This window comes from Talpa europaea, assembly GCF_964194135.1.
Source record: "Talpa europaea genome assembly, chromosome: 2".
Classification (NCBI taxonomy): Eukaryota; Metazoa; Chordata; class Mammalia; order Eulipotyphla; family Talpidae; genus Talpa; species Talpa europaea.
This window is the reverse complement of record NC_140068.1, coordinates 75,727,212-75,743,261: the sequence shown is the minus strand read 5'-3', so window position 1 is coordinate 75,743,261 and position 16,050 is coordinate 75,727,212. Positions and strand designations below refer to the sequence as shown.

At 34.4% G+C, this 16,050-nt stretch overlaps 1 protein-coding gene across 1 annotated transcript in view; it reads right to left on the bottom strand.

Moving 5' to 3' along the window:
• Nucleotides 1-16,050, bottom strand: part of KHDRBS2 (KH RNA binding domain containing, signal transduction associated 2) — a gene marked incomplete at both ends in the record, with an annotated part of 457,143 nt that overhangs the window by 365,822 nt on the left and 75,271 nt on the right. The window contains one exon of the mRNA XM_084256497.1: nt 8,391-8,518. Coding sequence (XP_084112623.1) covers nt 8,391-8,518 — 128 coding nt within the window. The remainder of the gene's footprint in view (nt 1-8,390; nt 8,519-16,050) is intronic.

The window sequence follows — 16,050 nt, the reverse complement described above, 5'->3', positions numbered from 1 at the left end:
GGTATTGACTGGCACTAGTGATCAATGAACTGGCACACTAACTGGTCACCTTTGAGAGCTGTCCACCACCCCTGGTTCTCCAGCACTGCCTCCCGGTGCTGTTGAGTCAGTCACTGTCCAGTCCAGCATCCAGTACTGTCCAGCTTGGTCTCAGACTGCTGCTGTGGGCTGCTTCAGTGTCGACTCCACAGCCCCACCTTTCAGTATCTCCAGCTGTCACTGTGAGTTGGACCCTGGTAACTTGCTGATCAGTATACTACCAACTCCAGGCCTCATTGATGGGACAGTGCCATCTTGAACAAGGAGACTTTGTTTGAAATTACTGGTCACTACAGACACTACCTGGGGTGAGAGAACAGGCCATTTGTGGTTTTATAAACTCCTTGTCTTTTCCCAATTCCCTTTTCATTAAATAAAGCCCGTTGCTGCTGAACCTTGAATGGCCTGAGTGGTGTCTTGAATTGTAGAAAGTGACCTACTCCATAGAAAGTGACCTACTCCAACTTTGGTATTGCCCCTTAGGACTGTTTCCTCACTGTGTTAAAGCCACATAGTGTGACGAGGTTAAAAAAAAAACAAAAAACACATAATGAAATAAAAGTGACTGGTTATGAATCTAGAATTGGTTATTTTCTATTAATCTGAGTGAGGCATGCTAGCTCCTTTGGGACTCAGTTTCTTATCTATAAAATTGGAAGAACAAATTTATTAGGATTGTTGTGACAATTAAATGAGTAAGTATATGTTAAAAATATAAAATGTGATATATATCCAAACATTCAATGATTCTTAGTTTTTATTATTTGTCTCTCTATCCCAGGAAAAATTTCAAATAGAATCAATTTTTTCCTATTTAAAATGTTTGCAGTTAGTTGACCCTATTTCTAAAATATCTTGATTATTAGAAAATAACAAGTTAATAATAATTAGGTCACACAGTGCAAAAGAGCCTGCAATAAAAGAGAGTTTCCGGGCCTCCCTGTTGGCTTAGGGGTTAAATTTCAGCTCTATGCTGTGCCCAGAGTTCGATCCCCCAGTCAGGGAGCTATCCCAATATGGCACAGCAGACCTCTGCACTGTCACCCACTGCTCTTTTAGCAGTGTATTTCAGTAGATCCACCTGTACTGCTCCCCACTCTTTCTATGGTGAATCCTCTCACCCTCCCCTCTGCACCCAGTTCTTATATGCACAAGTAAATCTAAAAAAGGGGAATTCCCTCCATTTTATTTATTATCTATCAATTTAGACATATATACCTTTTATAATTAAGAGAGATAATTTATTTGATTTTTATACATTAATTTAATAGTACATATGCAAACATATAATTGTAAAATAAATTACTAGATGCTCAACTGCTTCCAAAAACTTGGACCTGTAAGATTTTATATTACTTCTACCCAACATAATTGAATCTTGATTTCTGGGTAACATATCATGAATACATTTTGTTCCTATACCCTAAGACTATTTTATACTTTAAACTAAATTTATCGGTTGCTTACATGTTTACATAACTTGTGGAAGAGAAGACGCCTTAATTTTTTATTCCTTGTATCCTTTCTAGATAGTTTGTTTTGTGCTAATCTCAAAATACAAAGTGCCTGAATCTATATCTAATTTATTTTCTTCTACATGTCAATAAGTCTACCGAGGTCAAAAATAATATGGGAACCCATTCAATTGATAATGAAATGCTTCTCAATTTTAATAGTGATCTCTCTTCTCTCTCTAGTGTCAAAGATATAGCTACATAGAAAGCCATTTCTTCAGCAACAACAAAAGAAATGATAGATGGACATCTGTGCTCTAATGTATATAAAGGAATTTATTAAAAACTCCCTTAAATAAGCAAACAGGCAAATGAAGAGGGCAAAATTGTGGACAGGAATATGAGAAGGAAGATCTTTGGTCTCTTAAGAGACATTTGAGAAAGGATACAGGTTTTAACACATTTCAAAAGGCATTACCTTTTAATGATCTTTTTGAAGGGTTTTGTAGTTTTCTAGTTCAGGGTAAATGTGAAATAACCTGATGGAAAATAAATAACTCTTTGAAACAGACTGAAGATCCCCTAAAAGGTTTTGACACAGGAAAGGAAAGATTATTTAAGGCATTCTAAGGGACATATTTTGTGAGGGTGTGATGAACCCATGAAAATGGATGTGCCAAGCACATAGAATTCAGGACTAGGAAGAAATTGGGTCAAAGTGAGATGGGACGAAAACTTCAGTCTACAAGAACTTAGGATTTTTTCTCTGCAAGGATGTGTGAACCCGATTGTCATATATTTTCTCAAATGAGATTTAAATTCACAGGTAAGAGACTAAGAAACTGGTATAAATAACAAAATCATAAAGCCCATTAAATTCCCTCTTTAATTTCCTTCAGAAAAATTAAAGGTGATGTTACACAGTGGTCTCTATTTCATAAACATAAAACAAGTTTAATATGTAAGCTATAGAGTGACTTTTAGATAATCTCAATCCTTATAAAAGCAGAAGTGTTTACAAGATTATAGGTAGGTAGGTATGCCTGGCTTTGAAATGTGGTTATAACTTCTACAGTTAGTAACCTTGAGCCTCTATTGGTCATTCCTAAATGATCTGATAGCTACTTAAAAAGTTAGAAAAAATAAGACTCATCATGGATTTGGATATGGATATTTCATCTTTCAAAACATAAAGAAGGAAACAAACTCTGTAGGAAAACCAACTTGGCTGAGGAAACGTTTTACAAGTAGGCACAGAAGGTGACTTCTCTCTCTGCGACTGAGCAGAGTAAGATGAAATATAGAACATGTGTGGTGCTTTTGAATATATTTTGGAACTTCAATTTTCTGCATTAATTTACACAAGGAATTGATTTGAAAGGCAGCACAGGGAAACATGGCTTTGTTTGATCTTAAGAGGGGCCACATTGGGGGCCAATTTATACTCCTGGTGATCCACTGATTTAAAAAAGTTGGCAGTAATTCAAGTGAAGAAAGTGGACCTTAGGGCAAAATTAATTGAAAAACTGGGATGATGTATTTCAGAGGATTCTGAAGCAACATCAAAAAGATATTTTAAAAAGGTATTGAGAGGCTGAATTGCCAAGGTGAGTGAACAAATAGGTACAGTGTAGGAAGCAACAAGTAGCTCTCTTCCTTCTGATCCTCTAATGCTTTCTCAGTGAATTCAGGCTGGCCACAGTCATTTCTTTTCCATGTCAAACAATAACAAAACATAACTTCAGCAACTTATGTACTTCTTCTTCCCTAAGTCCATAAAAGACTTTTTGGTTAAGGTATAAGAGATTATGGCTTTATTCTCATTCAACCAAGGAAGAATATTATCTCCATTGATAAAAAAAAATTATAATCCAAACTGTTTCTTTTATTGTCCTGTACATACAATAGCTTTGCATGTCAACACTAAATCATGATGCAGGCAATTGAAACAGAAACTAAACTCAAGATGCATACTTCCAACATTACAAACAACTTTATATAGGAAACCATGACCAAGTTTACATATGCAAAGTTTACAGAGAGAACAATGAGTTATAACCACTGCTTTTGACTATAACATGCATAGCAATTAGTATTGTTGAAATCTAAAAAAAAAATGTGAAACATACTAGGAAACACTGCAAATGTACATTTGCTTTGAGAGCTAATGTTAAGGATGAAAGAGCCTTTTGCATGACTTTGTTAGGAAACAGATGTTCTAAATATCATCATCAATCAATTTCTTTACTAATCTTTTTACCAAAATATTAAAAACAGTAAGACAAAGTGTTAAAATAATTTAATAATATGGAATATATGCCCTAACTTCAGTGACTAAACATAAGGCACCAGATAAATCATTCTTTTTTTTTAAGATTTATTTATTTATGCATATAAGAGCTGGGGTGCAGGCCAGAGGTACAGGGGGTGAGAAGATTCACCAGAGACAGAGTGGGGAACAGAACAGGCAGACTGACCAAAGTACAATGCTGAGGGGAGCAGAGGGGTGAATCAGGAGAGGTCTGCTGTGCCATGTGGGTTGCTCCCTGGCTGGGACTCAAACTCATGCTGCAGTGGCTGCAGATAGCTTCATAGGTTGTGTCTTAACCCTTGGACCACCAGAGAGGCCCCATAAATCATTCCTAATGTGCTAGAACAGCAGTCTTATATTTTCTGTAATTTAAGATCTTCAACTTGTATTTCAATTCTATGTACTACTCAGTTTAGTTAGCAAATTAACTTGGCATTGATGTTAACTGAAACAAAATTTATACCAAAAAATCATGTAATGAGGACAGGATAAGGTCATTTCTGCAAGAATTCCCAGGGTTATTTCATGCCCATTGTTGGAGAGGACTGTTCTATCACAGTTTTAATTACTAGTTCAAACAGACATTAGGCATCAAGGGGAGATGTTCTGAAAAGCAAGTCCTTGTCCAAAGTACCCCCTAAGGGATAAATCACATTTATTATAAAAGACTGTATTTTAACTCTATAAATACTATTATGTCCTGTTCAACACAAATTTTGCTGCTCAAAAATGTGCATCAGGGGCCTCCCTGGTGGCACAAGGGGTTAAGACGCAACCTTTGAAGCTGTCCGCAGCCACTACAGCATGAGTTCAATCGCTAGCCAGCCAGGAAGCTACCCACATGGTGTAGCAGACCTCTCCTGACTCGCCTACTGCTCCCCTCAGCAGTGTACTTTAGTCAATTTGCCTGTTCTGTTTCCCACTTTGTCTCTGGTGAATCCTCTCAGCCCCCCACACCTCTGGCTTGTACCCCAGTTCTTGTATGCGTAAATAAATATTTTTTAAAAATGTGCATCAAATATGGCTCACATTTAGTGATTGCAACCTTAACTCAATCCCTCAATATTTTTGTGCAAAGAGGGCAATGATCATTCAGCAGAAGAGAATCACCATTTTTCAAATAGAGTTGGTTTCCAAAGAGTTGTTGCAATTTTATTGTTAAAGTATAAAAACAATAAAACCCAAACTAGGTCAACTTGATAGATGATTCTATTCTGTTTCTCAGTGTTCTTTTTTTATAAAAGGACTTTAAAAGCTCTCTTATGTGTGATAATTAGGTGTATGCAATGCACATCTGTTAAAAAATAAAGTGGTTTGTCACTCTATTCATCAATAAAAATGGTTGATTTTCTAAAGTATAAATTGTTTTTTGATAATATTACATAAAGCTATTAATCATTAGGTGTTAGTTTTCACATTCTTCCATAAGAAAAAGCTAACACAAATACCTGCATATCCTAAGTCAAGTTAAAAACATCAAGCAACTCAATATGGGACGCCATGACCAAGTATACATGTGCAAAGTTTAAAGACAATGACTGACGACCACTGCTTGCCTGATACAAGGTAGTAAAATGATTCTGACAACAATATGCAGACAAGTAGGAGATACTGAAATTTAAAAAAAGACATAGTGTATTCTTGATCTTCTTGTTCTTCTTGAATACACTATGTCTTTTTTTAAATTTCAGTATCTCCTACTTGTCTGCATATTGTTGTCAGAATCATTTTACTACCTTGTATCAGGCAAGCAGTGGTCTTCAGTCATTGTCTTTAAACTTTGCACATGTATACTTGGTCATGGCGTCCCATATTGAGTTGCTTGATGTTTTTAACTTGACTTAGGATATGCAGGTATTTGTGTTAGCTTTTTCTTATGGAAGAATGTGAAAACTAACACCTAATGATTAATAGCTTTATGTAATATTATCAAAAAACAATTTATACTTTAGAAAATACCATGGAATATTACTCAGCATTCAAAAAAGATAAACACATGCAATTTGCTGCAACATGGATGGCGCTGGAAGGGATCATGCTCAGCAAAATAAGCCAAAAAGAAAAAGAAAAATACCGGATGGTCTCACTCATAGCAGGAATCTAGAAAACTTAAATAAGGGACCAGGAAAATGAATAACTATAAGAAAGTGAAAATCAAAATCAACAAAAAACTATGAACCAGAGACACTTTTAGGGGGGCGGGGGCGGGAGGGGAGGGATTGGGGTCAGAATGGGGGGCTGCAATTGTATGGGGAATATAACAATAAAATTTATAAAAAAAAAAAAAGACATAGTGTATTGTACTATACATGTATACATACATGTATTCAGGGGGAAAATGCAATGGTTCAATGAAAAAAAGAGTAGAATCTAAAATAAAAAAATAACAGCAACAACCTCTCTAAATAATACCCTCTTAACAAAATTATGTCCCTGAGAAATTCATAATCCCATAATCTGTTACCTCATATATCAAAAAAACTATATATTCTGCAATTTCCAGAATTAATCCCAGTTTAAGGAGTCTGTACAGAAATTTACTCATGAGATCAGGTTTATTTCAATATGAATATGTAGCTTTGCTGTTTGATTATCTACCTGTAAATTATGAAATTAAATCTCACACAAAAATTGGGCCTCCTGGTGGTGCAAGGGGTTAAGCCTCAGCATTATGAAGTTAATGGCAGCCACTGCAGCATGAGTTGAAATACCAGTCAGGGAGCTGACCCACAATGTGCAGAGACCTCTCCTGTCTCACCCACTGCTCCCCTCAACAGTGTATTTCAGTACATCTGCCTGTTCTGCTCCCCACTGTCTCTGGTGAATCCTTTCACCTTCCCGCACCTGTGGCCTACATCCCAGTCTTGTATGCATAAATAAAGCTTAAAAAAAATTCACACAAAAATTGACACAATAAAATATTGCTTTCAACATTCATTATATTAAATCAATGCAGACTATTATAAAATTCAGGATAAAATCTCATACACACTGTCACTTGGCCATCAGAATTTGGAATGCCTTCTACACTTTGCCTATCTAATTTGACAGAAAGAGTTACATTCTGTTTTGTCACTGGACCTTTTATTTCATTCAATATTATACATTTCCTCTAAGAGACACATATATTCACTCAGATTAGCTTCCCCACATCCAAACTGTAGAAAATGTTATTCCAAGAAACCGTATTAACCTATATCACACTTAGGCCTTCCTGGTGGCGCAAGGGGCTAAGCACCACACTATGAAGCAATACACAGCCTCTGCAGCACAAGTTTGATCCCTGACTGGCCAGGGAGAAACCCACATGGTGCAGCAGACCTCTCCTGTCTCGCCCGCTGCTCCCCTTAGCAGTGAATTTCAGTCAGTCCGCCTGTTCTGTTCCCCACTCTGTCTCTCGGTAAGTCCTCTTACCCCCCACATCTCTGGCCTGTACCCCAGCTCTTGTATGCATAAATAAATAAATCTTTTAAAAAAAAGCCTATATCATACTTAAACATGATTTAAAGGAGGAAGTTTATAATCTAGACTATAATGGGTTAATCAAGATCCTCTAAAAAAGAAACATTTTTCTTCATAACCCATTATATTTCTACCATATTTTATTAGAATATAAAAAATTTCATGCATATTTCTATGACTTTGCAATTTAATATTAATGATTACAAAATAAATCTAATAAATTTAATTTAAAAATTTAAATCTATATGTATATATGCATACATAATGCATCTTTCCTGCAATTAAATAAAACTAACTAAAAAATTTCACAAAAAAACAAAATTCTACATGTCCTAAAACCCCATTGGAAAGTTAAATTTTATGGTTTGGTGGGCCATAACAGTTTTATCCTTGTTTGAAGTAATTTTAAATACAACATTCCACTTAATTGTATTTCCTAAAATTTATCATATTAGAAGACAATTGGTAAACCACAGCATTTATTTCTATAATCTTTGTTATTAGGCTAATTACATGGTCTTTGCTTCAGATTCACTCTTCAGAAAGTAAATTGCCAGCTTGAATCTTTGAGTTTCCATTTTGAGCTTAGTTAATTTATTTGAAAAAAGACACAAACTCTTTTTACTCATTGCAGTTTGTGAATTTAACTGGTGATTCAAATTTTGTGTGATAACAAAATGTCTAGTGAATACAAGAGACTAGAGGTTAAAATCCGAAGGTCTAAGAAAGAATCTATAGATTTTCTAGATATAACAATTCCCTGCTAATTGGCTAAATGTATATATATATCATTGTTAGCTCAATTCCCTCTTATAATAAAAATATACACTTTAATGAGAGCCAAAATACAATCAAATTGAGTATGCATAATTGGATAACTGTAGAACCCTTTATATGTTAAATAAATGATTAAAATATCTAATTATGCATCCTACATAGCCTTCAGTGGAAAATTACTCTCATTATAGAAGCAGTTTTTCACCTTCAGTGTCAGTATCATATATTGCATATACTTATATAATGAAGCATTAAATATTTATTTCATTAATGGATATGTATGAAATAGATAGTCATTTTATTACTTTTACCTTAATTCTATAAGTACAAAGCACATAATGCAGTACCTTGGGATATTGTTTGACTGGAATCAATACCCTTTCTGAGAGCTTTATGTTTTTGTTGCTGATGACATCAAGATATTTCTTTTCTTCATCTTCTTTTTTTACATCAGAACCTTGAAATTTTTCAATTTCTGAAAGAAATCACAAAAACAATAATTGAAATGAGACGTCATCAAAATTAGAATAAATGTTCTCATTACTCTCATTCTTAATATATTTGAAGAATATTGATAAAGGGACTGAAATTGCACCCTGTTAATAGCTATAGGAACCTTGCTACTGTATATAAGATGACCTCTGTCAACTAAAACTAAAAAGTGATAATTAAAGCTGTCTGACTTCTGCAAAACAGATGATGCATTTAATTAATTTTTAACATCTTCAACCAAGTATGTGGAAGAATATGACCTTTAGCTATTTAAAATACCTCGTAACATAGCATTCCTAGGAACGACAAAAGAGAAAATATATTTTAAAGGTTATATGTTTTATGTTTATCAAGAAATATTCCTTAAAAATATCTGTAGGTAATCATCCATTATCTAAAACAGAGTAGAAAGGAGAAATAGTTTATTTTGTATTCTAACTAAACTTAAAATCAATTAAGAAGTTGTATCACCATAAATTGTATAAAGATTGAGCTGTATATGCAACATTCATATTCATAGACATGAAATTATCTAGGTGCTTGATAGGAACTACTAGTTTTGACCTACGAAAATACTCCAAAGATAGTCATTTTTGAGCAAATGTACACTAATCCAGTCTCTCTTTTTAAAATCAACTGATTCCATAATTTTTGAATCTCTACTATCTCTACCACTGATAGAATGGAAAATAAGAAATATCTCTGCTTTTATGAAATCTATATTCTGATGAGGGAAAGAACAAACAAATATGGATATATGTGCATAGGCATATTCATATATGGGCTAAAGAATAAATACAATAAATCTATTAAGAATATAAAGGACAAGTCAAGGGGTGGGGTTATAACTTTATAATTACAGGATATTTGCACAGAGCCCTGAATAATGACGATGATTAAGCCATGAGAAAAGAGAGAAGCCAAGTTTTACAATCTGATGAAGAAACAAGCTTGACTTACTCTTGGATAAGCAAGTTGCAAAAAAATTTATGTGGTTAAAGAAGGTTTGATATATGATTTTAGGACAGATCATATAAAACCCCATGTAGACAATATGAAATTTTCTGCTTTTTATTGTGACTGTATCGAAAAGATAGTCATTTGATTTTTATTTGTAAAGATACATCAGAAGTAATATGAGAAACAATCATAGCAGACTATAAGGAAACCAGGATCCCAACCAGTATTTGTCTAGCTGAGAAATAATACTGATTTGGCTTAATGGGGTCTAACAAGATAGGAGAGAATGTAACTAGAATCTTTACATGGAATACATTGTATTATGAAAATTCAGTATTGTAGAAAAATCTTGAAAAATGTGTCTTACTAATTTATTATATATTTCTTGGATAATTGTTATCACCATAAAATCACCTGTATATATTGCTTCCCTTCTTGCTCTTGGCCAATCATACTGTTTCAAAGCTCTATTACACCAGTGAGAATGGCATATATTAAAAAACTAGCAACAACAAATGTTGGCGAGGATGTGAGAAAAAGGAACTCTCCTACATTGCTGGTGGGAGTGCAAACTGGTTCAACCACTATGGGAAGCTGTGTGGAGATTCTTCAACCTACTAAAGATAGAGCTTCTATATGAGCCAGCAATTCCACTACTAGGTATTTACAAAGGACACAGAAACATTAATTCCAAAGGGCACCTGCACCCCTATGTTTATAGCAGCACTATTTACAATAGCTAAGCTTTGGAAACAACCCAAATGCCCAAAAATAGATGACTGGATCAAGAAGATGTGGTACATATACACAATTGAATATTACTCAACAATCAAAAAGATAAACACATGCAATTTGCAGCAACATGGATGGAGCTGGAAGGAATCATGCTCAGCGAAATAAGCCAAAACGAAAAAGAAAAATACTGGATGGTCTCACTCATAGCAGGAATCTAGAAAACCTAAATAAGTGACCAGGAAAAGGAATAACTATGAAAAAAAAATCAAAATCAACAAACAACTATATACCAGAGACTTACTATGGGGGAGGGGCAGGGAAAGGAGGGATTAGGGTCAAAATAAGGGGGGTACAATTGTATGGGGAATATAAAAATAAATAAATTATTAAAATAAAAAAAGCTCTAAGGTAAAATAAGAATGTGACAGCTACTTTAGTTTTGTTACAGATGAACAAGAACATTCTGCTTGAAGTAAAGAATAGATAACAGTTATTAAGTATGGAGAGGGAGAGAGCAGGATGCAGAAGGGTTTGTAAAGGAGGGAAGAAGGCAGGAAGGGAGAAAGAGAGGAAGGGAGGAGGGAGGACTGGAGAGAGAGAGAGTAAGAGGGGGGAGCAAACAATCAAACAAGATTCAACAGACTAGAAGTAATTGCAACAAAATAATTAGTTCCAGTATACAGTGGTTAAAATTCAGGGTGCAGAATATGAACAGCATATGTCTGCCCCAGTTTCATATCTGAGACTTAAAAAAAAAAAATCTTTTGTTCTTTTGTGCTGTAAGGATAATAAGTTAATATAAGCGAGGTGCTTAGAAAAGTGTCTAGCAAAATCATACTTGCTTTTTTATTAAAACTTAAAAGGACAAGTAACATTTAAATTAGAGTCATAAAACAAATCTCACTGAAGTGGGAGCCAGAAACTGCTGCCTAAGTAAAGAAAGCACTATAAAGAAATAGGACTGCAACTGGCTGAGCTGAAGAATCTTATTGTATAATTCTTATATATCAAGAATTTTTCTAATGTTTTTAAATAATTGTAGTATCTGCCATATTGCGGTTTAGTATATTCTGTAACAGCAAGTAAAAATCAGTGTCAAATAGTTAAATGTCTGGATTAAATTTATTCTGAAAATATGAATAAAACTTCAGGAAAAGAGACTTGAAAAATGCTAATACGTATCTTCATAATTAAGTCACTTTACCTACAATCACAATCCATACTTGCTAAAGTAAGTATATTGAGTATTTAACAGTGGCTTGCAAAAATATTTCTGCCTAGTGGGCCTCCACGGTGGTGCAGCGGTTGAGAGCTGGGTTGCGAAGCTGCCCGCAGCCTCTGCAGCACCGGTTCGATCCCCGGCCACCGGGTGAGGGTCCCACATGGTGCGCAGACCTCTCCTGCCACCCGCTGCTCCCCTCAACAGTGTACTTCGGTCCTTCTGCCTGCTCTGCTCTCTGCTCTGACTCTGGTGAATTCTCTTACCCTCCCACACTTCTGACTGTACCCAGTGCTTGTATAAATAAATAAATAAATAAATCTTTAAAAAAAAATTCTGCCTAGAATTTTTCTGACCTCCAGAATAACGGTTGGTTTGAGATTTTGTAATCTTTAACAGATATAAATTGGTGTGCTAATTTGTTTCTATATATTAATGCCTCACACAAGTTATTTTTTTGGGGTTATATTTTTCCAATTGGTACATTACATAAACTCATTTTTAAAAAATATATGACATATAGTTGCACACACAAAAAAATTAAATAGTTCAAGCAAAAATCAGTTACTTAACCATAAATGGTCTAAAATCAATTTTTAATTAAGCAATGATATATTTTAAATAATCTTTCTAAATTAAATTGATTATACAATAGTCATTCCATATTTTGCATGATCTAGGGAATTTTTCATTTATATCATTCTCTCATGCTAATGTATGAAAGTAATTATTATCCCACTAACTCATTAAATAATACTGAGTTACAGTCTACCCCATGTCTGGAAAATTAACTATACAGGGGAAAGAGTAAAACTCAGAAAATAATGATGAGGTGTTTGAGATTGACAAGTCACCAGTAACTAGACTTGGATGAATTTAGAAAGTAGAAGACATCCTACCTTAACCAAGTACAGAAAGTAAAGGGGGAGAGAAGGGAGCATAAAGGACAGCCTCTAGCAAGTAGTCGTTGAGTCAAGGTTGATTCAGTGTGTGTGTGTGTGTGTGTGTGTGTATACACACGTTTAGAATATTCATCTGATCTGATCACATTTTTAATTTTTCAATTAATTTTTAATGTTGTTTAAATGTCTTGTTAGCTTTAGTCACTTAAATCAGCATTTTCCCTAGTGGCGTTCCATCTCATCAATGTACACTAACTTATTTAATCTTGAAATCATATGACCAATCTTATTATAATGACATGCTAAATAATACTAAATATGTTTTTAGTGAGACAAATTATATAGAGATTTTATGTCTAAATATCTTCAAAAAAGGTGAAATATTTGCTCTTCCGGGTACTTATTCTAAAATACAAGGGAAAGACAAAGTTAAAATATGTGCAAACAAAACATCTAGTGCTAGGGAAACGTTAAAAGTCTCAAGATACATTGAATTACCATACAGACTTTGAAAATATTTTTAATATAAAAGAACAATTACATGTACAGTATAGCTGTAAAATGAATTAAAGGCGTGGAATTAGTCTGGGAAGAAAACAAGTTATTGTCAGTAAAATGTAAATAACCTTTAAATGGAATGACAAGGAATGATGCCAGTACTGAGTTGTTTTGAAATTTATGCTCGTCGAAAACCAAAAGTCAATAAGAGGTTGTAAAATATCCTTTCAGTTATGGACATTTTCAGAAGGGACTTTAAAATACACATGATATTGAACTACCGAGTGATTAGAATTCTTTATTATAAATGGAGCATGAATGACCTGTATTACCTAATATCACTGAATAAAGGTTATTTTACTTGTCCCACCTTCAAATTATATACTTTTAGTTTCCAAGTAAAATGCTTTCTGCGCTTTGTATTTGAATATAGAACTAAATCTTTAATGATTACTGTTAACAGAAAGAAAGAGTACAAATAGAGCAGAAAAAATTTCCTCCTCATTCTAGAATCCTCCAGCATGAAATTTCAGTCACCAATATGTTATAATACAGTGTGATTCCAACATTTCAAACTCTATCCACAACAAACAGGCAAATTTACACAAATAACAATTGTTTGTTGTGAAATGTGAGCCTAATAATAAAAGAGTACGAGAAAATTATTTAGCATAAATTTTGCTTTAGTAATATTAATCAGACAGATAAACATTTTCAAATTCCAGGGGAGGGGGTGAAGATGGTGAACAGACAGGATCTTTGAGTAATCACTTTCCACAAGAATACTGAGAATAAGCAGAGGGAGGAGTCACGTCTGGAATAGAGCTGGGGAAGTGGGGAGCAATATCTCAACAAGAAGGAGAGACACAGGCCATCAGAAAAGGATACAAAGACTGGGAAACAGTGAGTCAGGAATGGTGCCAGTTCACTGGGAGGGCTACAGGCTCTTTCCCCAATCGCCCCACATGCTCTCTGACTGGCCTGGGAAGGAGAGAACATAATTCAATGGAAAGCATAGTGTGTTCCACATTTCCACTAGGGACACACAGGTGAGCAGAGACTGGGTCCAGTGGAGAGATCCTCACAGTTGTATTCATGATCTGTGGGTCCAAGAGTGTCCACAACCACACTGGGAAGCCTGGGAAGACTTGCTCCTCCCACATGATTCATGGGACCTCCAAGATGTAATCACTGAGAAGCTATGGGAGGCCACAACTTAGTCTACTTGGCAGCTTGTTCAGGGTCACCACAGACATATCTCATGCATAAATGTTTTCACGGGGGCTTCTAGCTAAAGAAGTTCTAGCTAAGGGGAAGTTCTAGCTAAAGAAACCAAGCAAGAGAAAGCTATAAAAGGAATACAAAAAAGAAAAGAAGTAGAATTTTCATTTACAGATGACATGATAATATACATGGAAAACCCTAAAGAGTCCACTAAACAAGTAATTGGAATAATAAATAAATTCAGTAAGGTGGCAGGGTACAAAGACCAATCTGCAGAAAACAGTTGTACTTCAATATGCAAAAAAAAAAAAGTTTAAAGAGAAAGAAATCCAGAAAACAATTATTAATTCAAATTTAATTTTAAAAGCAGTAAACTAAATGGAACATGGTAGAGGAATATTGGCACACTTGTGGTGGTCAGGGTGTAGAAATACACATTTGTAGAGCTTTATTTTGGGGGGGGGTATTTATTTTTAATTTTTATGTTCCCCATACAATTGCACCCCTCTTATTTTGACCCCAAACCCTCCTTTCCCCACCCCCTCATAGTGTGTCTCTGGTTCATAGTTGTTTGTTGATTTTGATTTTTTCTTTCATAGTTATTCTTTTTCCTGGTCCCTTACTTAGGTTTTCTAGATTCCTGCTATGAGTGAAACCATCCAGTATTTTTCTTTTCTTTTTTTTTTTTTTTTTTTGGCTTATTTCGCTGAGCATGATCCCTTCCAGCTCCATCATGTTGCTGCAAACAGCATGAGTTTATCTTTTTTGATTGCTGAGTAATATTCCATTGTGTATATGTAACACATCTTCTTGATCCAGTCATCTATTTTTGGGCATTTGGATTGTATCCAAAACTTAGCTATTGTAAATAGTGCTGCTCTAAACATAGGGGTGCAGGTGCTCTTTGGAATTGATGTTTCTGTGTCCTTTGGGTAAATACCTAGGAGTGGAATTGCTGGATCATAGCTTTCCATAGTGGTTGGACCAGTTTCCACTCCCACCAGCAGTGCAGGAGAGTTCCTTTTTCTCCACATCCTTGCCAACATTTCTTGTTACTAGTTTTGTTTTTTTTTTTTAAATGTGCCATTCTCACTGGTGTAAGATGGTATCTCATTGTAGTTTTGATTTGCATTTCCCTGATTACAAATGATGTTGAACACTTTTTCATATGCCTCTTGGCCATTTGCATTTCCTCTTTAGAGAAGTTTCTTTTTAGCTCTTCTGCCCATTTTTTGACTGGATTATTTTCTCTGTTTTTTGTTGAGTCTCATCAGCTCTTTGTAGATTTTTGTGATCAGTCCTTGATCATTTGTGTTGTGCGCAAAAATTTTCTCCCAGTCGGTGGGATTTCTCTTATCTACTTTATCTCAATCAACATAATGTGAAAAAAAAAAAACTTCCAAATTTCAGTAACAAAAAGTGTGAAGAAACATCAACAGTAATTTTACATGTATATGTAAATATAGTCATATATATCCATATCAATATCCTATTATGTGTGTGTGTGTGTATGTTACATCATAACCCTGTGGGATCAGTTAATAATAGTCTCACTTTTCAAATAAATAACTGTAAGTGCAAAGATCTAATATAACATATCTTATAAATAAATACAAAAGAAAAATATGGAAAAAAATTCAAAAATTGGTAAGTCATGACTGTAGTCTTGCACTTAATGATAAAAATGATAGAGCAAGACTTTTCTTTAAAATATTACTTAGATAAGTATACTTATATAAAATATATTCTGGGGAAAGATAATGAAGTTTTATGTATTTTCTTAACTATTTTCTAGGATGATCAGAGTTCAGTTTTGCTTTAAAAATTTCCAACTTGCCCTGAATAAGGATTTCTTGTGTGATTCTTTTTCTTTCACCTTATTTTCAACTTTTTTGCCTATTTTACATTCCAATATTTTGTTCTTATTTTGCACATGCTTTTATTATAAACTGCCTCAAATATATGAAAAAATAAGTG